This window comes from Podarcis liolepis, assembly GCF_965112155.1.
Source record: "Podarcis liolepis genome assembly, chromosome: 12".
Taxonomy (NCBI): domain Eukaryota; kingdom Metazoa; phylum Chordata; class Lepidosauria; order Squamata; family Lacertidae; genus Podarcis; species Podarcis liolepis.
This window is the reverse complement of record NC_139563.1, coordinates 60,424,655-60,447,873: the sequence shown is the minus strand read 5'-3', so window position 1 is coordinate 60,447,873 and position 23,219 is coordinate 60,424,655. Positions and strand designations below refer to the sequence as shown.

The window sequence follows — 23,219 nt, the reverse complement described above, 5'->3', positions numbered from 1 at the left end:
TTACACGGCTCAGACTCTTTGCCCTCAAATCCTTTAACCTAGCAACCCCATTTTCCTCAATTCAGATCCCTAGAAGCAGAAGGTCCAGTCACCTGGCTCTGTATTGCTGGCATGGGGCTCCTGGCTTCGACTTTTGTAAGATCAGCCTTCTGGACCAGGCCAAGGGCACATCTAGTCCAGCATCCTCACAGCATTCTCACAGTGGCCAACCAAATGCCTGTGAGAAACCAGGGAGCAGACCATGAGCCCAAGAGCCTGTGGCTTCCAGCAACTGATATTCAGAAACATTGCTTCCTTCCTCTGTGGAGGTAGAACATAGCAATCATGGCTGGGAGCCATCGACAGCCCTCTGCTCCTGGGAGAACCTAGCCTCTTTCACTTAGGCGCTGGTGACATCCTGCTGAGGTTGCCACAATGTAGGGCTGCCTTTCAAGAGGGTTTGGAAACTTGAGCTGAAGCAGAACGTGACCACCCAGAAATGGTTTGGGGCCAGATGGTCAGAACATGCAACCCAGAGCTAGACCTACACAGCTATTAAAAAAAACAGCAACAACGCTCTGAAAAGAAACCCCAGGAGATCCCCCTCTTTTTTTTTACTCACTATGATGCAGAAGGTGAGCTCCTCTTTGTGGGGGAAGGTGACATGTCCCACATTCGATTGCACAAGCGCCTTGGTTGTTAGAGTTGCTGCCTTCATAAAGCTCTTCTTCAAAGCCTGGTTCTGAAAGGAGAAGGGATTTTATAAAATTGAGTTTGAATCAAAATCACAAGGAAACATAAAGCCATACTGACCCTAACCCTAATTCTAATCCTTACTAGGGTAATCCAAAAATTAACCCTAACCCAATGGTCTTGTTAGATAGTTAAATTTGTGTTAAATTGCTGTTTTAGGGTTTCTTTAAAAAAAGTCTGGAACGGATTAATCCATTTTGCATTACTTTCTATGGGAAAGCATGCCTTGGTTTTGGAACACTTGGGTTCCAGAACGGATTAAGTTTGAGAACCAAGGTACCACTGTAATGCCCCATTTGGTCCTAAGTGTGGAGTCAGTATACACCCCAGTCTACAACCCTTCGGTGGATGAAGCCAAAGACCCTGCCCTAGGGCACAGTCTGAAGGCATGTGGTGAAAGGACCTTGACGGAGCTTGGGAGGTCTGCTCAGTGCCTAGATGGTGACCACTGGAGAAATGTTTGCACACCTCCTGGAGTCGTATGACAGGAGAAAGGAAGGATATACCGTATTTTTTCGTGTATAAGACACCCCCTATTTTGGGAGACTCCAAATTTGGGAGACTGCAAAATTGGGGGAGGATTGCTCAGAGTTGCTGAGCTTTTGGGGGGGAGGATTACCCACAGTTGTTCAGCTATTTGGGGAAGGGGATTCCAAAAATTGCTCACCAGCTGGACCTATGCTGCCACTCACACACGTCGCAAAACCCACCTATTGTCTGTCCCTCGCCGGCAGAAACCGCCAATCACCTTCCCAATTTCCGCAGTGACAGCCAATCAACACCACCCCTTGCCGCAGCTACCAATAACACGCACAATAGCCACTGACTATCTCCGGCTTGCAGCGGCAACCAATCCCACGTCCCCCCATGCACTCTCCGTGTATAAGATGACCCTCATTTTTAAACATCATTTTTTAATAATAATAAAAAACACCTTGTCTTATACACGGAAAAGTATGGTATAGCTGAGAGAACAAACAACTGGAGTCCGTGGGATAATCAGAGCCATACCTTCCTGGTGTTCTGGAATTTAAAGAGGAGCTCCTCCATGATGAGATCAACAAAGAAATGCAGGTCATCTGGCCGTGCCCCAAATGCCATTTGCCCGCAGCAAAGGATGACGGTGATACTGGCATTCATCTCGCTAGTATTCTGGAGGGTAAGGATGGGGAAAGTGAGTTTGGGAACCTTAAGTGCAATTGGAGGCAAATCACCATTTAGTTGGGACCTTTTAGCAGCTGGGAAAATATTAGTAGTCAGTAAGTTGTTGTGTGAAAGATTGAGGGCATAAGGAGAAGGGGGTGACAGAGGACGAGATGGTGGGACAGTGTTCTCGAAGCTACCAACATGAGTTTGACCAAGCTGCGGGAGGCAGTGGAAGACAGAAGTACAAAGGAAGGAAAACTAAAATAAGATCTGTGCAAGATAAAGAGCAATTTTTAAGAGATAATGAGGAAGATCTTCTGAAGGAGGTGGTTGAAGTGGAACCAACCCTAGCAGAAAAGGAAATAACAGACATCCAAAACTTAACATTTGGACTTAAATCACCGGCGAAGGACGAGCGACTACTTGGAGCAGTTGGAGGAGAAAGTAAATAACGGCAAGATGTCTCTGCAACTTCTAAGCTGGAATTGTAATAGTTTGAACCTTCCCAGAAAAAGACGAAATGTTTTTCATATATTGAAAAAAGAGCAATTGGACTTGATTTGTTTACAAGAAACACATGTGACAAGGTTGCATAGGAAACTACTCATCAATAAAAGATTAGGACAGGAATTTATTTCATCTGATAAAGTTAAGAAAAGAGGAGTGGTAATCTATGCAAAGGAAAAATTATCTCCGAAATTGATGTTTAAAGATGAACAAGGAAGACTTTTGGCAATTGAAATCCAAGTTCAAGGAGAAAAATTTCTGATATTAGGAATCTACGCACCAAATGAAGGGAAGTCGGAATTCTTTAAGAAGTTGCATGAGATCTTGCTGGACTATTTGGATTATAATTTAATCCTGATGGGAGATATGAATGGAGTAGTATCCACAAATATGGACAAAGCACAAAGACAGGTAGTTTCTAAAGAGGGGAGACTACCAAAGACTTTCTTTGAATTGACTGAAAACATGGACTTGATTGATATTTGGAGAACAAAGAACCCTCTCGAGAGAGAGGGAACTTTCTTTTCTGAAGCTATGATGACATGGACTAGAATCGACCAAATTTGGGTTACTAGTGGGATGGCTCCAAAGATAAAGAAAGTAGAAATCTGCCCAAAAACCTGCTCCGACTACAATGCCGTAAAGATGGAGATGAAGTTAACAACAGCTGGCTCCTTTAGATGGAGGATGAATGACACCCTATTTAGAGATGAAGAGGTCTTTAAAAAGGCACAAAAAACTCTGAGAGACTATTTTGAAATAAATTTAAAAACGGATGTGGAAAAAAGAGCAATCTGGGACGCAAGTAAAGCTGTGATGCGAGGTTTTTTAATACAACAAAACTCAATAAAGAAGAAAAATCAAAATGAGAAGAAGGATAAGATTTTGGAAAAGATTAAAGAAGGAGAAAAGAAATTGAGGTCTAAACCAAAGTTCCAGGAGATTTTGAGAGAAATTAAGTTATACCAGACGCAATATATGGAATTGATGAACCAAGAAATAGAATGGAAGATCAAACAAATGAGACAAAGGACATTTGAATCTGCAGATAAATGTGGTAAACTTCTGGCTTGGCAACTGAAGAAAAGACAAAAATTAAATATGGTTACAAGCTTAGAGGTTGAAGGAAAGAACATTTATAAGCCAAATGAGATTAGAAACTGCTTCCAGAGTTATTTTAAAAAATTATATTCACAAGGACCGGAGAATGAAGGGGGTATAGATGAGTTTCTTAACGAATATGGACTACAAAAAATCTCTCAGCAAAGTAAAATGGACTTGAACCAGAAAATAACTGAACAAGAGATAGAGGGTGCCATTCAAAATATGCAACTGGGAAAATCTCCAGGACCAGATGGGTTGACTTCCAGATACTACAAAGCTTTGAAGGAGTGGTTGATACAACCTCTGAAGGAAGTCTGCAACGAAATTTTAGAAGGGAAAAAGGCGCCAGAATCGTGGAAAGAAGCGTGCATTACACTCATACCGAAAACAGAGACTGAAAAGACTCAGCTCAAGAACTACCGCCCTATATCACTACTCAATGTGGATTACAAAATTTTTGCAGACATTTTGGCAAAAAGACTGAAAAAAGTATTGATGGAAGAGATTCATAAGGACCAAGCAGGCTTTCTCCCAGGAAGACATTTGTCAGATAACGTGAGGAATATTATTGACATTTTGGAATTATTAGAAGTGAATATAAATACTAAAGCAGTACTGATATTTGTGGATGCGGAGAAAGCCTTTGATAACATTTCTTGGAGTTTTATGAAGAAGAATCTGCATGGGATGGGGGTAGGCCAAGGATTTGAGAATGGTATGGGTGCAATATATTCTGAACAAAAGGCAAAGCTAATTGTAAATAATGTGGTAACGGAAGAATTTAAAATTGAAAAAGGGACACGACAGGGGTGCCCAATATCCCCATTACTTTTTATATCAGTCCTGGAGGTTTTGCTAAACATGATCAGAAGGGACGAGCTGGTTAAGGGGGTACAGGTCGGAGCTAAACAGTACAAATTGAGGGCTTTTGCAGACGACTTGGTACTTACATTACAGGAGCCAGACACTAGTACGAAAAGGGTACTTGAATTAATTCAAGAATTTGGTCAAGTTGCAGGTTTTAAACTGAATAAACAAAAAACTAAAGTATTGGAGAAAAACTTAACAGGTATAGAAAGGGAGAGGTTCCAGAATGAAACAGGTTTAACTGTGGTCAAGAAAGTGAAATACTTGGGGATTAACATGAAATCTAAGAATGTGAATTTATTTAAAGATAATTATGAGAAATGCTGGACAGAAGTTAAAAAGGATCTAGAAATATGGTCAAACTTGAAGCTTTCCTTGTTAGGTTGAATTGCTGTCATTAAGATGAATGTATTGCCTAGAATGTTATTTCTATTTCAAGCATTGCAAATACTTGATAAAATGGAATGTTTCAAGAGGTGGCAGAAAGATATTTCGAAATTTGCCTGGCAGGGCAAAAAGCCCAGAATAAAATTTAAGATTTTAACTGATGCAAAGGAAAGAGGGGGATTTGCCCTGCCGGATTTAAAACTGTACTATGAATCAGCAGCTTTTTGCTGGCTGAAAGATTGGCTACTTCTTGAGAATACAGACATTTTAGACTTGGAAGGGTTCAATAATGTTTTTGGATGGCATGCATATATATGGTATGACAAGGTGAAAGCTCATAAAGTTTTTAAAAATCATATTGTGAGGAAAGCATTATATAATGTTTGGATTAGATATAAAGATTTGCTGGAAAATAAAACTCCAAGGTGGTTGTCGCCAATGGAGGCTAAAGCTGCGAAAAAGCTTAACATGGAGGCCAAATGGCCAAAATATTGGGAAATTCTGGAACAAGAGGGGGACAAACTGAAATTACAGAGCTATGAGAAGTTGAAGTCTAAAGTACGAGATTGGCTCCATTATTATCAAATAATGGAGGTGTACAAACAGGACAGGAAAATTGGCTTCCAGGTGGAGAAATCAAAACTAGAAACAGAACTGTTAGAACCCAATACTAAGAATTTGTCAAGAATGTATAACTTGTTGCTGAAATGGAATACACAAGATGAAACTGTTAAATCAGCTATGATTAAGTGGGCACAAGACATTGGCCATAATATTATGTTTGCTGACTGGGAACAGTTGTGGACCACCGGTATAAAATTCACGGCATGTAATGCCTTAAGAGAGAATATTATGAAAATGATTTACAGGTGGTACATGACCCCAGTCAAGCTTGCAAAAATCTATCATTTGCCCGATAATAAATGCTGGAAATGTAATGAAACTGAAGGTACTTTCTACCACCTTTGGTGGACGTGCCCGAAGATTAAGGCGTTCTGGGAAATGATATATAATGAAATGAAAAAGGTACTTAAATGTACTTTCCCAAAGAAACCAGAAGCCTTTCTCTTGGGCATGGTCGGCCAATTGGTGTTAAAGAAAGATAGGACTTTTTTCATGTATGCTACTACAGCAGCAAGAATTCTTCTCGCAAAGTATTGGAAGACACAGGATCTACCCACTCTGGAAGAATGGCAGATGAAGGTGATAGACTACATGGGACTGGCTGAAATGACTGGCAGAATCCGAGACCAAGGGAAAGAGACGGAGGAAGAAGATTGGAAGAAATTCAAAATTTATCTCAAGAAATATTGTAAAATTAATGAGTGTTAAAATGTTGAGGTTATAGAAAAAAGGGGATTACAGCTGTAAAAGATCAAGTAAAAGAGAAGAACAAGGGAAAATTAAATAAATGTAAGGGGGAGGATTTGCTGAAATGAATTTGGAAATAGGGATGCAGAAAGGGGAGGTACGGGGAAGTCAGTGAAGCAAGGGTTACGAAAAGAAAAGATCTGAAATTATACTTGTGTGTTTATGTGTTTGTTTGTTTGTTTGTATTGTGTATTGTATGTGTTTTTATAAATGTTGAAAAACCAATAAAAATTTCATTAAAAAAAAAGGAAGACAGAAGTGCCTGGCGTGCTCTGGTCCATAGGGTCACAAAGAGTCGGACACGACTAAACGACTAAGCAACAATAACAAGTTGTTGTGCAGACTTACAAATTTTGTATTTCCCCCCCCCCCCAGGAAACTCAAACTGCTGGCAAGCCAGGGCTCCCCCACCCTATATTTGTGCATCAGGTTCTTCCTGCCTAAATGTAGAATCTGACATTTGACCCTATTCAATTTCGTTTTGTTAGTTTGGGCCCAGTTCTCCGATCTGTTAAGGTTATCTTGAATCCCGATTCTGTCTTCTGTGGCATTGGCTACCCTTCCCAGTTTGGTGTCATCTGCTAATTTGATGAGCATCCCCTCAATTCCTTCATCCAAGTCATTTTTTTTTTTAAAAAAAAACGTTGAACAACAACGGGCCCAGGACAGAACCCCACTGGTCACTTTTTTCCCAGGATGACGAGGAACCATGAAGGTGTTCTCTTTGGGTTTGGTCAGTCAACCAGTGAGAAAGTGCAGGACAGTGTAGGGTACACTGACCACTGGTGCTCTTTTCCATGGGAGATGCTTTTTTTAAATTAAAATGAACCAGGTGAATCTGCTCATCTTCTCCATAGTGAGGGTTGGAAAATTTCCTTTGTCATTTCCCAACTCACAACAAAAATCCAGGGGCATCACACTCCTGGGTTTCATTTCAGGAGGGATGGGAGTTGCAGTCTGTAGCATCTGAAGGGCACCATTTTGGTTACCTCTGTGATAAACTATGGTTTATTATTGTGTGAATGAGCCTTGGACTCATCGGCTCCTGCTCCCTTCTCCTCTAGCACAGTTGCAAAAAGGAGACCGGAAGCTTTTTCTTCCATGTTTAACTAACCACAGCCCATATCAGGACACAATGCAGTCAATCTTAACAAAGGCTAACTGAAGCAAGCCAACTTCGAACCATGGATTAGTAAACTGGCTCCTTTGAACAAATCATAGTGAATAATAACCATAGTTTGGGGCGTTTGAAGTAACACTTGATGGAAGTTAACTGAAAGTGGAAGGAAAAGGTTCTGGGCTGGAGAATTGGAGAGTCGGGGGCACATGACCCCAAGGCCCCCTCAGGTTATGGAACTGTTAGATCCGCACACAGTTACTATGCCTTTGTAATAATTCACTTAATTGACAAATATATGGAGGTGAACACAGAGAGTGACAGCTATGCTTTGCTTCAAGTAGACCTGTCGAAATGAATGGGCCTAACTTAGTCATGTTCATTAAATTCAATGGGTCTACTCTAAAACATAGTTGAATGGGACGAGAAGGCACTCCCGTAAGGCAGAAGAACCCTTGCACGAGAGCAAATTGGGCAGCTGCCCTGCCCCGGGATGCAGCTGAAACCTCTTCCCTCTTTCTCTCTGCCTCTCCCAGCCTGCCGACTGCCTTCTCTCTTGGGTTCTACTCCCTCCCCTCAGTTGGAGAGGTGTCCCGTCTTCCAAACTCTAAGAGTTACAGATAGGTAGCCGTGTTGGTCTGCCATAGTCAAAATAAAAAAATTCCTTCCAGTAGCACCTTAAAGACCAACTAAGTTAGTTCTTGGTATGAGCTTTCGTTTGCATGCACACTTCTTCAGATACACTGAAACAGAAGTTGCCAGATCCTTCTATATAGTGAGAAGGTGGGGAGGGGTATTACTCAGAAGGGTGGTGGGAATGGGTGATAGGCAGATAGCTGAGATGAGCCTGTTGACGACTCTTAACGACTGCAATAGGTCTTACAGGAAAAGGCAAGGGGTGAGAAGGTGAAAAATGACTTAGTCATGTATAATGAGATAAGAATCCAATGTCTTTGTACCTTTCAGAAATAGACTGGAAAGAGAAGCTGCTGAATCGCAACTCATTACCAAACTTAAAACCATGGAGAGACCTGGTCTGAACAAAGACATTGGATTCTTATCTCATTATACATGACTAAGCCATTTTTCACCTTCTCACCCCTTGCCTTTTCCTGTAAGACCTATTGCAGTCGTTAAGAGCATTGCTCCATGTCTGCTTCTCTGGAGCAGCAGAAAACAACCTTTCTCCCTCCTCTATGTGACATCCTTTTATATATTTGAACATGGCTATCATATCACCCCTTAACCTCCTCTTCTCCAGGCTAAACATGCCCAGCTTCCTTAGCCTTTCCTCATAAGGCATCGTTTCCAGGCCTTTGACCATTTTGGTTGCCCTCCTCTGGACACGTTCCAGTTTGTCAGTGTCCTTCTTGAACTGTGGTGCCCAGAACTGGACACAGTACTCCAGGTGAGGTTTGACCAGAGCAGAATACAGTGGCACTATTACTTCCCTTGATCTAGATGCTATACTCCTATTGATGCAGCCCAGAATTGCATTGGCTTTTTTAGCTGCCGCGTCACACTGTTGGCTCATGTCAAGTTTGTAGTCAACCAAGACTATTTGGGTCCTCTCTTTTCCCCTTTTTGAAAATAGGGACAACATTTGCCCTCCTCCAGTCTGCCGGGACTTCACCTATTCTCCAGGAATTCTCAAAGATGACTGCCAGTGGTTCTGAGATCACATCTGCCAGTTCTTTTAATACTCTTGGATGCAGTTCATCTGGCCCTGGAGACTTGAATACATCTAAACTAGCCAAGTATTATTGTACTATCTCCTTAGTTATTCTGGGCTGTGTTTCCTTTGCTGAATCATTTGCTCCAAATTCTTCAGGTCGGGCATTGTTTTCTTTATCGGAGAAGACTGAGGCAAAGAAGGCATTGAGGAGTTCAGCCCTTTCTGTGTCCCGTTTGCATTTCACCATCTTCTCCTCTGAATGATCCCACTGTTTCTTTGTTCTTCCTTTTGCTACAAACATACCCATAAAAGCCTTTTTTGTTGCTTTTAACCTCTCTAGCAAGCCTGAGTTCATTCTGTGCTTTAGCTTTTCTGACTTTGTGTCTACACGTGCTGGCTATTTGTTTGAATTCCTCTTTGGTGGTTTCCCCCCATTTCCATTTTTTGTACACATCCTTTTTAAATGTTAACTCAGTAAAAAGTTCTTTAGATAGCCACCCTGGCTTCTTTAGGCACCTTCCATGTTTCCATCTCATTGGTATTGCCTGACGTTGTGCTTTTACTATCTCCCTCTTAACAAACTCCCAGCCTTCATCAACTCCCTTTCCTCTTAGTATTACTGTCCATGGGATCTCACCCAGCACTTCCCTAAGTTTTATGTAGTCAAGAAATTGAGTCCTAGTATGCTTGGCTGCTCCTTTCCGCTGTATAGTAAACTTCAGAAGAGCATGATCACTCGCGCCTAATGATCCTTCCACTTCTACCCCACTAACCAGGTCATCAACATTGGTTAGGACCAGATCTAAAATGGCTGTTCCTCTTGTTGCTTCTCCCACTTTCTGGACAATGAAGTTGTCTGCAAGGCCAGTGAGGAATCTGTTTGACCTTATGCTCTTGGCTGAGTTTGACATCCAACAAATATCCGGGTAACTGAAGTCCCCCATTACTACTATCTCCCTTCCTTTTGCATGCTTGGCCATCTGTTCCAGGAAGGCATCATCTATGTCCTCCGTTTGGCTTGGGGATCTATAGTAAACTCCCACAATGAGGTCTCTGTTATTCTTCTCTCCCTTAATTTTGACCCAAATGCTCTCACTTTGGCTTTGAGGTTCTAAATCTTGGATCTCTTCACAGGTATACACATCCCTGACATATAACGCCACTCCTCCTCCTTTCTTGTCTGGTCTGATTCTCTGAAATAGATTGTATCCCCCCCTTTTTACATTCCAATCGTGGGACTTATCCCACCAGGTTTCAGTGATGCCTATTATGTCATATTTAGTTTGCTGTACCAAGAGCTCAAGCTCATCTTGTTTATTTCCCATGCTTTGTGCATTAGTGTACAGACATTGAAGTCCATTAATCATTCCCCGTGTCTCTTATTTAAGGATTTTTTCCTCCCACCACTAGGTCTGCGTGCTGTTTGCTCCATTTGGTCTATGACATTTGGATGATCATCTTCATCAATTGATAGACTCCTACCTTCAGGAGCACTGTCTCCCTCCCCCACATTAGTCAGTTTAAAGCCCTCCTGATGAGGTTTCTGAGATTTTTGGCAAAAACATTTCTCCCAACCGTTGTGAGGTGCAGCCCATCACTTGCCAGAAGTCCATCTTCAAGAAACTGCAGTCCGTGATCTAAGAATCCAAACCGTTCCTGTTTACACCATTTGCGAAGCCAGCTGTTCACTTCCACTATTTTTCCCTCTCTCCCTGGGCCACGTCGTTCAACTGGGAGGACAGATGAGATGACAATTTGTGCATTTAGTTGCTTCAATTTCCTGCCCAGAGCCTCGTAGTCTCTTTTGATCTTCTGGAGGCTATTGCTTGCAGTGTCATTGGTTCCCACATGAACCAAGAGGAAGGGGTGTTTGTCAGTGGGTTTTATGATTCCTTGCAGTCGTTCAGTTACATCTTGGATCTTAGCCCCGGGGAGACAGCACATTTCCCGAGACATCTTGTCAGGCCCACAGATCACTGCTTCTGTTCCTCTCAGTAGGGAATCCCCTATCACCACTACACGCCTCCTCTTAGGTTTGGTCGGGGTTCTTCCATGAGCTGTCCGTTCCAAGGTCGCCTGCACATTCGAGGACTGACTTTGCTGCTCGTCTTCATATATCATATCGACTGTAATGAGGGAGAGATCCTCAAATGGAGTCTGCTCTTCGTCTTCCATGGTAGGGGAGAGGACCTCAAAGCGATTGTGTATTTCTAAACAATCAGAGCGAACCCTGGGCCTCCTACTTCTTTGAGTCACGTTTCTCCATATATCTGGCTCCTGTGTTGGTGAACTAGCCTCCTTCTCAGGGGAGTCCCCTGTCTCCTCCTTGGTGGAGACGGTGTGCTCTGTTGCTTCCAAGAAGAGCTCCAGCTCTCTAATTCTTTGGAGCGTAGCTACACGTTCCTCCAGTTGCTGGACTTTGTCTTTTAAGAGGGCAATCAACATGCAATTGCTGCAGGTAAAGCTGCCACAACACACGGATGGGGAAGGGGCACCAGGCTGGGGATGGCTGACCTAAACTCTTGCTATGCTTCTTCCTCACTTCACACCCTTACTTCAGACATCTCAGTCTTCCTTGCAATGGCCTCGTGGCCAAAATCCCGCACTGCCATCAATATTTGAGATAAGTGGCGGTATGAAGCCACACCAATTGCCTCCGAAAATTCCTAGGGAGAATGAGGCACATCAAACATGTTGTTTTCTTGATTGCAATTAGTGAACATGAGGGATAGAGGATAAATGTGATTGCGTAAGCAGATTGCTGCAAAATGTGGGGAACCAAATTTATGTGGAGAAATGAGACACTTAGAGAACCAATTTGAACAGATCCTTCCATCCTGGATAATAATAGGGGTGGTTTGAAGAACGATATTTCTGTGGATTCTGATGTGAACTGACCAGACCACAACTCCCAGACTCATGTGCAGCTTGAAATGCAAGGATGCCTTGCATTCTGACATTTTCGAATCTTGTGATACAGTTCTTGGCTTCATTAAACACCCAACTACATTAAAATGCATCATTTATACACTGGAAGTATTTGTAATCCACCCCTCACCCAAAGGCGCTAGAGCGGAAATATGCACCATCTAAACCAGGGTGCTCCAATTTCTCATACCAAGTGGGCCACAAGAGTAGTTCAGCACAGAACCTGTGGGCCACACACTGACTTGTCGTGTGGGAGAGGGGAGCAAGGCCAAAATTTGACACACACACCCCGGCCCACATGCTGCCTTCCCAAAGGTAGGCAGGTGAGGCATTGGGTTTTGGGAAGGAGGCACGAGGCTCTGGTGGGACCTAGAGCCTTCCCACCTTCTTCCCAAAGCTGGGAAAGAGCTAACTAGGCTTTGGGAAGGAAGCTGGAGGACTCTAGGACCCTGACAGATCACACATGCCTCCTTCCCAAAGCCCAGCACCTCCTTACCCAGCTTTGGGAAGGCGGTGCAAGGCCTACAGGTGTGTATGGGTGCCTCAAAGGTTGCTGAGGGCTGCCAAGAAAGGCATTGAGGGCCACTTGTTGGCTGCTCTGATGTAACCCAAAACTAACCAAATCTGCCCCAGATATATTGAATACTGAAAAGCGGTTCCTACTATAAGGGGCTTTGAGGGTGTGACTGGGTGGGCACGAAATCCTTGGAGGGTGGTGTAGTTGGAGGAACGAAGGTCACGAGCAGAGACCAATCAGGAAAGGACAGAGGGCTGGTGGGGTCTGTGGGGTGATGTGGATGAGTAAGAGTGGGGGGCACCGCCTGCCCAGGGGGACCCTGGATTGTGGTGGTGGGACACTGGGGAGCAGCCTGGGGAAGGGACGAGCTAGGAGTTGCTTGAAGCAGGAGGGTTCAGAAGGAGTAGGCTCTTCCAGGACACGGCTGGAGGTTGAGAATCTCCATGTGAGCGCAGTCCCAGTCTGGCTCTCCTCCCCCCTGACATCCCACACATTCACTCACCTCTCTGTTTCCTCTTCGAGAGGCAACGTCAGGAGTAAGTGCAAGTACTGGTGGACTGTCTCTATGCTCCTGGAATCCCGTAGCTTGAGTCCATAGAGGGCATTCTAAGGGTTGGGGAAGGTTTTGGTGAGTCACAGTGAGGAGACCCCACCAGCTACATAAACTGCTTTTGGAAAACCAAAGAATTTCAATTTTACCTTCTGAAAATGTCGGGTAATACTAAATAATAATAATAGATTGCAAGTACTAGACAATTGTTTTAATGATCTGTATGCAATTTTACACATAGTTTACTTATCACGCAAAACTAAATTATATTAATTTAACCACATCTTCTGAATTCCCAAGTCATCTTACAACTCTTTAAAGGTAAAGGTAAAGGGACCCCTGACAATTAAGTCCAGTCGCAAATGACTCTGGGGTTGCGGTGCTCATCTTGCTTTAAGGCCAAGGGAGCCTGCCTTTGTCCGCTTCCGCAGACAGTTTTTCTGGGTCATGTGGCCAGCATGACTAAGCCGTTTCTGGCGAAACCAGAGCAGCACACGGAAACGCCGTTTACCTTCCAGCCGGAGCGATACTGGCTTTGGCTGGGGAGGGTGGGATATAAATAAATTATTATTATTATTATCATTATCATTATCATTATCATTATCATTATCATTATCATTATCATCTACTTGCACTGTGTGCTTTTGAACTGCTAGGTGAGCAGGAGCTGGGACCGAACACTGGGAGCTCACCCTGTGGTGGGGATTCGAACCGCCAACCTTCTGATTGGCAAGCCCAAGTGGCACAGTGGTTTAACCCACAGCACCACCTGCGTCCCTATGACAACTCTTTAGTATTCCTCATTTGGGGAATTTGAAAGTTGAAAAGTTCAGCATGTCCTAATTGCTCTGCCTCCACTGTTGGAGGCAGGAATGCTTCTGAATACCAGTTGCTGGAAACCACAGGAAGGGGAGAGGGCTGTGTTCAAATTCTGCTTTCCAGTTTCCCATGGGCATCTGGTTGGCCACTGTGAGATAAGGATGCTGGACTGTGCAGGCTGCAGCCTCATCTTTCATTCTTATGACACACTTTTGTCCTAGATATGCTGACCCTAGGCTCTTCCCGCTTTTTAAGAGAACTAATACCTGCAACCGCAGCCTCTTACGGGTTTCCCCACCCTCCCCCCATGACTGAAATTGGGAGAGGGTGTTCTCTTTTGTGGCACTCCACCTGCAGCACGGTTGTTGGTTGCCAAGAGAGAGTGAAAACCTGAGCAGCAGGTTGCATTCAGACAACCTCCTGGTATTCCCTGCGAGGACAGCCAGAAGAGGCAGAGTTGGTCAACCTGCCAAACTCTCTGCCCCCTCTCTTTTCCCAAAGGGGGAAAGGGGGAGCCAATTGCTGTGGACCCTCAAACTCAGAAGAAACCGGAGTTACCAATACCAGGGAAGATTCTGGAGCAGATCATTAAGCAAACAGTCTGTGAGCACCTAGAAAGGAATGCTGTGATCACCAATAGTCAGCATGGATTTCTGAAAAATAAGTCATGTCAGACTAACCTGATCTCGTTTTTTGACAGAATTATAAGCCTGGTAGATGAAGGGAACGCAGTGGATACAGCCTACCTTGATTTCAGCAAGGCATTTGACAAGGTGCCCCATGATATTCTTGTAAAGAAGCTGGTAAAATGCGGTCTTGACTACGCTACCACTCAGTGGATTTGTAACTGGCTGACTGACCGAACCCAAAGGGTGCTCATCAATGGTTCCTCTTCATCCTGGAGAAGAGTGACTAGTGGGGTGCCACAGGGTTCTGTCTTGGGCCCGGTCTTATTCAACATCTTTATCAATGACTTGGATGATGGACTCAAGGGCATCCTGATCAAATTTGCAGATGACACCAAACTGGGAGGGGTGGCTAACACCCCAGAGGACAGGATCACACTTCAAAACGACCTTGACAGATTAGAGAACTGGGCCAAAACAAACAAGATGAACTTTAACAGGGAGAAATGTAAAGTATTGCACTTGGGCAAAAAAAATGAGAGGCACAAATACAAGATGGGTGACACCTTGCTTGAGAGCAGTACATGTGATAAGGATCTAGGAGTCTTGTTGACCACAAACCTGACATGAGCCAACAGTGTGACGCGGCAGCTAAAAAAGCCAATGCAATTCTGGGCTGCATCAATAGGAGTATAGCATCTAGATCAAGGGAAGTAATAGTGCCACTGTATTCTGCTCTGGTCAGACCTCACCTGGAGTACTGTGTCCAGTTCTGGGCACCACAGTTCAAGAAGGACACTGACAAACTGGAACGTGTCCAGAGGAGGGCAACCAAAATGGTCAAAGGCCTGGAAACGATGCCTTATGAGGAAAGGCTAAGGGAGCTGGGCATGTTTAGCCTGGAGAAGAGGAGGTTAAGGGGTGATATGATAGCCATGTTCAAATATATAAAAGGATGTCATATAGAGGAGGGAGAAAGGTTGTTTTCTGCTGCTCCAGAGAAGCGGACACGGAGCAATGGATCCAAACTACAAGAAAGAAGATTCCACCTAAACATTAGGAGGAACTTCCTGACAGTAAGAGCTGTTCGACAGTGGAATTTGCTGCCAAGGAGTGTGTCTCCTTCTTTGGAGGTCTTTAAGCAGAGGCTTGACAACCATATGTCAGGAGTGCTCTTATGGTGTTTCCTGCTTGGCAGGGGGTTGGACTCGATGGCCCTTGTGGTCTCTTCCAACTCTGTGATTCTATGATTCTATGAGTTCCCTCTGCACCAGACATTAGAAGCACCCTCATGCGCCATGAATGGTCTTTCTTCCCCCACAGAACCCCAGGAACCTTAAAGCTTCTTACAATACAGTGTTAGATCAGGGTTTCCCAAACTTGGGTCTCCAGCTGTTTTTGGACTACAACTCCCATCACCCCTAGCTAGCAGGACCAGTGGTCAGGGACAATGGGAATTGTAGTTAAAAACAGCTGGAGACCTCTAGATTGTCCCTCAGGGCCTGAGTGTGCTAAGCAGGCGGGGGGGGGATGACCTCCCGCGCTCCTTCACGAAAAGGTCTTGTTCGAAGTTCACTCTTCCAACAGGAGGTCGTTCCAGGTTAATTGTGTTCACGTTCAAGTCAAATAACCAAAAGAGGGAAAGGTGGAGCTTTTGCTTGCTGACGCTTACTCAGGAAGCCTGCACTCTGATTGGCTTGGTAGTTCTGAGGGAGCTTTGCCTCTGAATGTTTCGTTCAGTGTCTCCCTGCTAAGACCTGTGCTAAGAAAGAAAGTCAAACTTCTCTCTTCTTCTTTCCTCAGATTGTATGCCGCCCCCTCCCGCCCATGTCATCTATGATACTCAGGACTTACCTTGTCGCATCTAGGCTTGGATGTCTTCTGCTGGGCAGGGACAACTGCTCTTAGGCTGAATCCTGGGACAAGGTAGCTGATTTTGTCTGCTTTTAAAGTTGGAAAGAAAAGGGAAGAAAATGAAGAAAAGTGTCATGTTTCTTGCCTAGAGAACAGTTGCCATTTATTTGCCACTTGTCTTCTCTAAAAAAAACCTGCATGCCTAGAAATAGACTTCATGCAAAAATCATTTGGAGTAAAATCTATTGCGGTCAAATTTTTTTTTTTAAAGTAACACTCCAAACAAGATCTTTAATACATTTTAAATTGTATTTTAACCCTTATTTTAATTAACTGCCCCCCCCATTATGTTTTCTTGTAATTTTATTGGTGTTAGCCACCCTGAGCCCAGTTCTGGGCAGGGAGGGCGGGGTATAAATAAAAATTTATTATTATGAGAGTTATAGTCATGTATACTTTGCTTATCATTGAACTGTAGAGTCAGAAGGGACACCAAGGGTCATCCAATCCATCCCCCTGCAATGCAGGAATCATTTGCGCAACATGGGACTCAAACCCACGACCAGTGGCGTAGCGTGGGGGGTGCCAGGGGTGCCGGCCGCACCGGGCGCAACATCGGGGGGGGGGGGCGAGTCCAGAGGGCCCAGCCCTGTCGTGCTCTCGGCCTGCCCCTATTGTCAGAGCGGCCGGCCAGCCTCTGCCTGCTCCTACCTTGCCCACCCGAGGACTGCGGCAGTGCCCGCCCCCGTGGCCACCTACCCCCGCCTCGCCCATTGGCTTGCCTCCCTCGGCCCCGCCTCTCTCCGATGGCCATGGGGGTGTCCTGCTCGGCGCCGGTGCCTTTTTTCAGGAGGTAGGGAGGCTGGACGGGGAGGTGGGGTCGGAAGCGGGCAGAGAAGGAGGGGAGCTCGTAGCCAAAAGGGGTGCACCGGCCGGCAAAGGGCCGGGGAAAGTTTGGAGAGGAGAAACGCACCGTCATGATTTTCCGGTGGAAGCGGCAGGATTAGGGGTGGCGAAGCGTAATTACGCACGAATTTCGCTGGGTGAGAGCTTCGGGGATCGATCGGCGAAATGAGAATCAATTGGAATATGAGAAAGAGAGAGAGAGAGGGACCATCATTCATAGGCATAGATTTGTAGGGTTAGGGGGCGCAAATCCATGGGTTAGGGGGCGCAAATTACTTGCCTTGCCCCGGGTGCTGACAACCCACGCTACGCCGCTGCCCACGACCCTGAGATTATGAGTCTCATGCTCTATCAACTGAGCTGGAGTCTGGTTCAACATTTTAGGCCTTTGTAGTGCAATCCTTTACACATCGACTCAGAGGTTCTTTTAAGTTCAATGCCTTTTATTCCCAGTTAAATGGGTAGAGATCCCCGCAGCCTTACAGCAAAGGCTCCTCAGATTGTTGGAATTCTTTTTAAAAAAACAGTGTAAAATATTTTGTGCTTCTTTGTTTTTACCACCTGCGGGGTTGATTTAGGCAAAAAAGGCCTTGTGATCTTCGGATGGGCAACAATTCTGTTGACCCTGTGTGAGTGGGGGAATCCAGACACATATTAAAAATGCTGTGAAAATGCTTTTTAAAAGAAGCATTTTGAAAAATATATTGAATTTGCCATAAACTCACCATTGCCATCTAGTGTCACCTTTGTATAACGCACTTAAAACGTTGCATTTGTGACTTCCGTCATGGACTGCCATGGCGTGCAGCGGACCCATGAAAGCGGACTCTGACCATGCAGTTAATTAAGGATAATATGAGAGCAATTATCCTTGTGACCCCCCACCGGGTCAGGGAGGGCAAGCTTTGACTGGCGGATTGTCCGTTAACTGTCTCTCACTCCGACGGAATGCAGGGGGCAGGGGCCCTGCGTGTTTGGCACTGCATGAATCAGAACTCTCCAATGTGGCCACCGTGAGCGGGAATACTTCTGTTTTTTAAGACCATTTTGGTTGCCCTCCTCTGGACACGTTCCAGTTTGTCAGTGTCCTTCTTGAACTGTGGTGCCCAGAACTGGACACAGTACTCCAGGTGAGGTTTGACCAGAGCAGAATACAGTGGCACTATTACTTCCCTTGATCTAGATGCTATACTCCTATTGATGCAGCCCAGAATTGCATTGGCTTTTTTAGCTGCCGCGTCACACTGTTGGCTCATGTCAAGTTTGTAGTCAACCAAGACTATTTGGGTCCTCTCTTTTCCCCTTTTTGAAAATAGGGACAACATTTGCCCTCCTCCAGTCTGCCGGGACTTCACCTATTCTCCAGGAATTCTCAAAGATGACTGCCAGTGGTTCTGAGATCACATCTGCCAGTTCTTTTAATACTCTTGGATGCAGTTCATCTGGCCCTGGAGACTTGAATACATCTAAACTAGCCAAGTATTATTGTACTATCTCCTTAGTTATTCTGGGCTGTGTTTCCTTTGCTGAATCATTTGCTCCAAATTCTTCAGGTCGGGCATTGTTTTCTTTATCGGAGAAGACTGAGGCAAAGAAGGCATTGAGGAGTTCAGCCCTTTCTGTGTCCCGTTTGCATTTCACCATCTTCTCCTCTGAATGACCCCACTGTTTCTTTGTTCTTCCTTTTGCTATGAACATACCCATAAAAGCCTTTTTTGTTGCTTTTAACCTCTCTAGCAAGCCTGAGTTCATTCTGTGCTTTAGCTTTTCTGACTTTGTGTCTACACGTGCTGGCTATTTGTTTGAATTCCTCTTTGGTGGTTTCCCCCCTTTTCCATTTTTCCTTTTCCATTTTCTCTTTATATAGTTACATTATTTTTGCTGATTTATGATCCGGCAAACCTTCACTGAAGATGAACTAAAAAATTATTAATGGATTGAATACATTCCAAACTAAAAAAAATTGGGAGGGCTTCCCATGTTCTGGCTATCGGGAGAAAGTTTCTTTCACTTGTTTCTGTGTTCTTCTCTTGTTTTTCCCCAGATTCAGGCAGGTAGACCAGTTGGTCTCTAAGGTGCTACTGGACAATTTTTTAAATTTTTTTTGGAAGGATTCTTTTAAATACTGTTTAAGGACTTTTTTTTGTTTTGAGACTTGATTCTTTTAAAGGAATTTTTTTTGGAAGTGTTTTCCCCCCAATTTCTTAACTCCAATCTTAACCCACTGTCTTATCATCACAATCACTGGTATATGACTTTCTATTGTGTTTAACAAATCCATATATCTATTAACTTGCAAGAAGCATTTTATTCTGTGCTGTTAACCGTAGGTTGATTTTCAGCGTGGTCCCCCCCCCCCCCGAGGCCACATTTTTTATCTTCCAGGGCTCTGGGCTCTCTTCCAGCTCTCCTTTGTTTAATAAGATTTATGGCACAGCAATCTTTCAGGTCTTAGGGGAAATGGGTGGAACTCCATGTTGATTTCTTCAAATCATTGTCTGTGCAAGCATGCCAGTTTTCCAGATTTGACAGAAGAAAAAAGAGCAGGAGATTCCTTTGCCCCCAGAAACGCCCTGTCTCCCCCACCCCTCAGCCTCTTTCCCCCCAAGATTTCTTCCCCCTATGTGATCCGATTCCTCAGCCACTGTTTCTCCTCTACCAGGATGAAGAGATGGAGGAGGAGATCTTGCTGGCATCCTTCTTTCACCTACGAGAGACAAAGGGGAGCCAGGAGTGCATGGTGCTTCTCTCAGAGGTGCATTCTGGCCTCTGTACCCATTTCATATTTTAGTTATGTGAAAATACATCTCTTGTCCTTCCCTCAGATACTGAAAGAACCCAGGGATTACTTCCAGTGTCAACAGAACGTGGCCAGACTGAGAAACAACTCCTTCCTCCTTACCCAGTGGCCTCTCTCTGGTGTCCAGCGAAGTCCTCTCTGCCTCAGAGGGATCAGGACCCGTTGCTGCCGACTGATCCTTTTCCTGAAAGAGCAACAAGGATTTGTAATAGAGAATGTGGAGATGGGTTAGAAAAGGAATGGCTGGGACAAAAACTTGAGGAGTATCCAGTGTCATTCCAAAAAAAGGATGGGATTTAGGGATACTGTCCCTCCTGTTCAGAGCCCCAGAGGAAAGTCTCTCTCACCTGCTGCTCTGCCTGCTTTCTCTCCTCTGCCTGACTCAGGAGGAAACCTTCGGCCAGGGCCACTGCCTGGGAACTGGTCTCTGCTCTGCATTCCCTCACCCAGTTCTCCATCTTCGCTGGAAGGACAGCCAGGAACTGCTCCATGATCACCAGGTCCAGCATCTCAGCTTTCGTGTGCCTTTCTGGCTTCAGCCACTGGTGGCAGAAGTAGTAGAGTTGGCTGCAAACCTCGCGGGGTCCTTTGGCCTCCTGGTAGCAGAACCACCTGAACTGCCGGCTCTGCACCTCTGAGCGGAGAGTGTCCTCCTCACCCAGGATCTTCTGCAGAGTTTTCCCAGAATCCCTCTTCCTGCTTCAGGGCCAGCTGAGTGTTGCTCATCCATCTGTGCTATCAGGAAATCTCCAAAAGATCAGAAGGAACCCCTTGGTCTTCTGCTAAGTTCTGCCCATCCAAACAAATGAGATGTACTGGCAAATTCTACAAACAAAGACACTGTTCTGTTATAAAACTGATAAATGGGAAGGAGAAGAAGGTGGTTCCCTGTGCAAGTGTAGATGAGTCTTGGAAGGAACCAGGATTGGACTGCACCACAGGCCAGACTCTGAGCTTTCTTTAAGAAAAAAAGGAAGAAGAAGAAGAAATCTTCTAGTTCTAGTTTTAAACTATTTTTTAATAGTGTTTTAATGTTGAAATCTGCCCTGGGAACTTAGGGTGAACTGCATGTAAATAATAGGATGGGTAATTACTAATTATAATAATTAAAATAACAATACTGTTGCATAGCATAACCCCACCACCACATCTGCTTAGAGGTTCCCAGGTGGCCTCAGTGACTAGCATTGCCCCCTTCCAGCTCTGGCTAGTTTGCCAGCCCCAGTCTCTTTGGGATGAGAGGACAAGGCCATGGTATTCCATGCTCTGGATCCAATGGGATCATTGCAATGCCCTCCATGTGCAGCTGCCCTTGAAGACAACTCAGAAACAGCTGAAAAATGCAGCCGTCAGATTACGGGCTGGGCTCCGTCTCTTTATTAATTGCATTTGTTTCCCACGATTTTTCCAATGAACTCCAGGGTCTACCCCTCCTTCCTGAATCCCCAAAACAACTCTTGAGAACACATTCAATTCCTTTTTTTAAATTTTATTTTATTACCTTAATATAATTATTACAAAATCAAAATCAATTAACAAAGTGTTACAATCACATACATATATACTTACCTGGCAGAGGAGACACCTTGATCATGAAGGTTTTCCCATCTATTGCACTGCCGGTGTGCCGACCCCTGCGATTTCCCCAATATAAATAAATAAATAAATAAATAAATAAATAAATTACATACAAATATCCAAAATTCCATAATGCTGTTAATAAAAAAGAAAAATATAGAAAAGAAGAATGAAAAAGAAGAAAGAATAAGAAAAAGGAAAAAGAAAAATTAGAAAAAGAGAAAGCGAAGAAAGTAGGAAGAATTTCTTCCAAATTTATTCTACATGTATTTCAATAAACAAATAATAATAAAATTTCATTGAATGACTTCCACCGCTTACACTGCACTTCCTCAATTGATTGCATGGGTCACGCTCTCCTTTCTTTCTTTTTTTCTTTCTGCATCTATTTTACGTACAAATCTTTCTTTCCCACTACGACGTCTGCTAGTAGATGGCCCGGATTCCTCGGTCTGAAGGGGGCCAGGGATGCCGAGGAATGCCCTGGTCCCCCTCCCCGGCTTGGCAGAGAGGAAGGGGACAGGAGTCTCTCTGCTCCCTGGACTTGGGGGTCCCCTGCCCCCCCCCCGGGACTCCCTTCTCCCCACTGCGCCCTCTGGCGGGGGAGACAGGAGACTCAGCCCACGCAGAAGTTGCCAAGGCGACAGGCGCTCCCTTTTTGGCTCCGGAGGACCTCTTCCTCCTCCACTGTTTCCTGTCCCCTCTAGGAACCCAGCTCAGCTGCTCTTAACCCTTGGAATGCCGAGCTTTCTCTCTCCAAAGCCGCCTAGGCGGATCCCGAGAGGATTTCCTTGGGTGACCTTCGCTCTGGAGGACCCGCACCCCCCCCCCGGATTTCCCATCCCCTCTAGGAAGGCAGATCCGTTGCTTTTAACCCTTAGGACGGGGAAGGTTTTCTCTTCTGGCTTGTGAATACCTTATTTCTATGGGTGGCCAGAATCGCACTGCTGATCCAAGGCCCAGATTGCCGAAGCCAGGGGAGCTGAATTCTGTAGAAGAGAAGAATGGAAGCCGGACCAAGAGAGAGGAGTTCGAGACCCAGAGGAGCGGCGGCGCCCCCCCCCCCCAAGCCAAGCAAGGGGGAGGTGGGAGCCGAGCTGAGGGGACAGAAGAGGAGGAGCCAGGGGCGGAGCCAGGAGGGCGCGCGGGGGGGGGACTGACCGATCACGTCGCTTCTATCCCCCCGAAAGTCATGCCCTCCCCGGACAGAAATCCTGGCTCCGCCCCTGGGGGAGCGAAGCAGCGGGAGGCGGACCAACGGGGCTGGGCTTGGCTCTCCGCCCAAGGCGCCCTCAGCCTCTCCCTCCTGGCGGCTTGGCAGCATCCTTCTTAAATTGCGGCAGAAGAGGCGGGACTCGGACTTCCCTTGATCTGCACACTAGACTTCTGCGGAGGCAGCCGAGAAGAGCGTTCGCCTTTTTTGCTGCTGCTGCTGCTGCACCACAGCGTTAAGCTTCTGGTCTTCGCTCGCCCCCCTCCCCAGCCTAGCCCATTCCCTGCTAGGTTGCATCTGTCCATGGAGGTCCCCCTGCAAGAACTATGCTTCTCGGCCATACTGGCATCCTGTCCTGCATTTACTCAAGTGAAAATCCCACGTTGCCCCCTGCCCCCCCCCCCGCTCACTGCCAAGGATTTTGCTGCGCTTGCCTGTTCTTTTGCTGGTTTTGTAAACTGCTTTGAGGTTTTTTGTTCTACAATCAAGCAACACATACTTTTCATGAAAGAGTGAAATGGA

General features: G+C 45.2%; 1 protein-coding gene and 1 long non-coding RNA gene across 2 annotated transcripts; both read right to left on the bottom strand.

Moving 5' to 3' along the window:
• Window positions 1-243: 243 nt before the first annotated feature.
• LOC310690273 (uncharacterized protein) lies at window positions 244-20,591 on the bottom strand. Its single transcript, XM_083468973.1, has 5 exons — window positions 20,254-20,591; window positions 20,009-20,090; window positions 16,201-16,286; window positions 1,744-1,884; window positions 244-721 (listed from the first exon to the last, which is right to left on the bottom strand). The coding sequence occupies exons 1-5, from the start codon at window positions 20,413-20,415 to the stop codon at window positions 524-526; spliced, it is 669 nt and encodes a 222-aa protein (XP_083325099.1). The 5' UTR covers window positions 20,416-20,591; the 3' UTR covers window positions 244-523.
• A 10-nt stretch (window positions 20,592-20,601) lies between these two features.
• Window positions 20,602-22,542, bottom strand: LOC310690274. Its single transcript, XR_014518016.1, has 3 exons — window positions 22,401-22,542; window positions 21,476-21,540; window positions 20,602-20,864 (listed from the first exon to the last, which is right to left on the bottom strand). It is a non-coding gene; the product is annotated as an uncharacterized lncRNA (long non-coding RNA).
• Window positions 22,543-23,219: the final 677 nt, after the last annotated feature.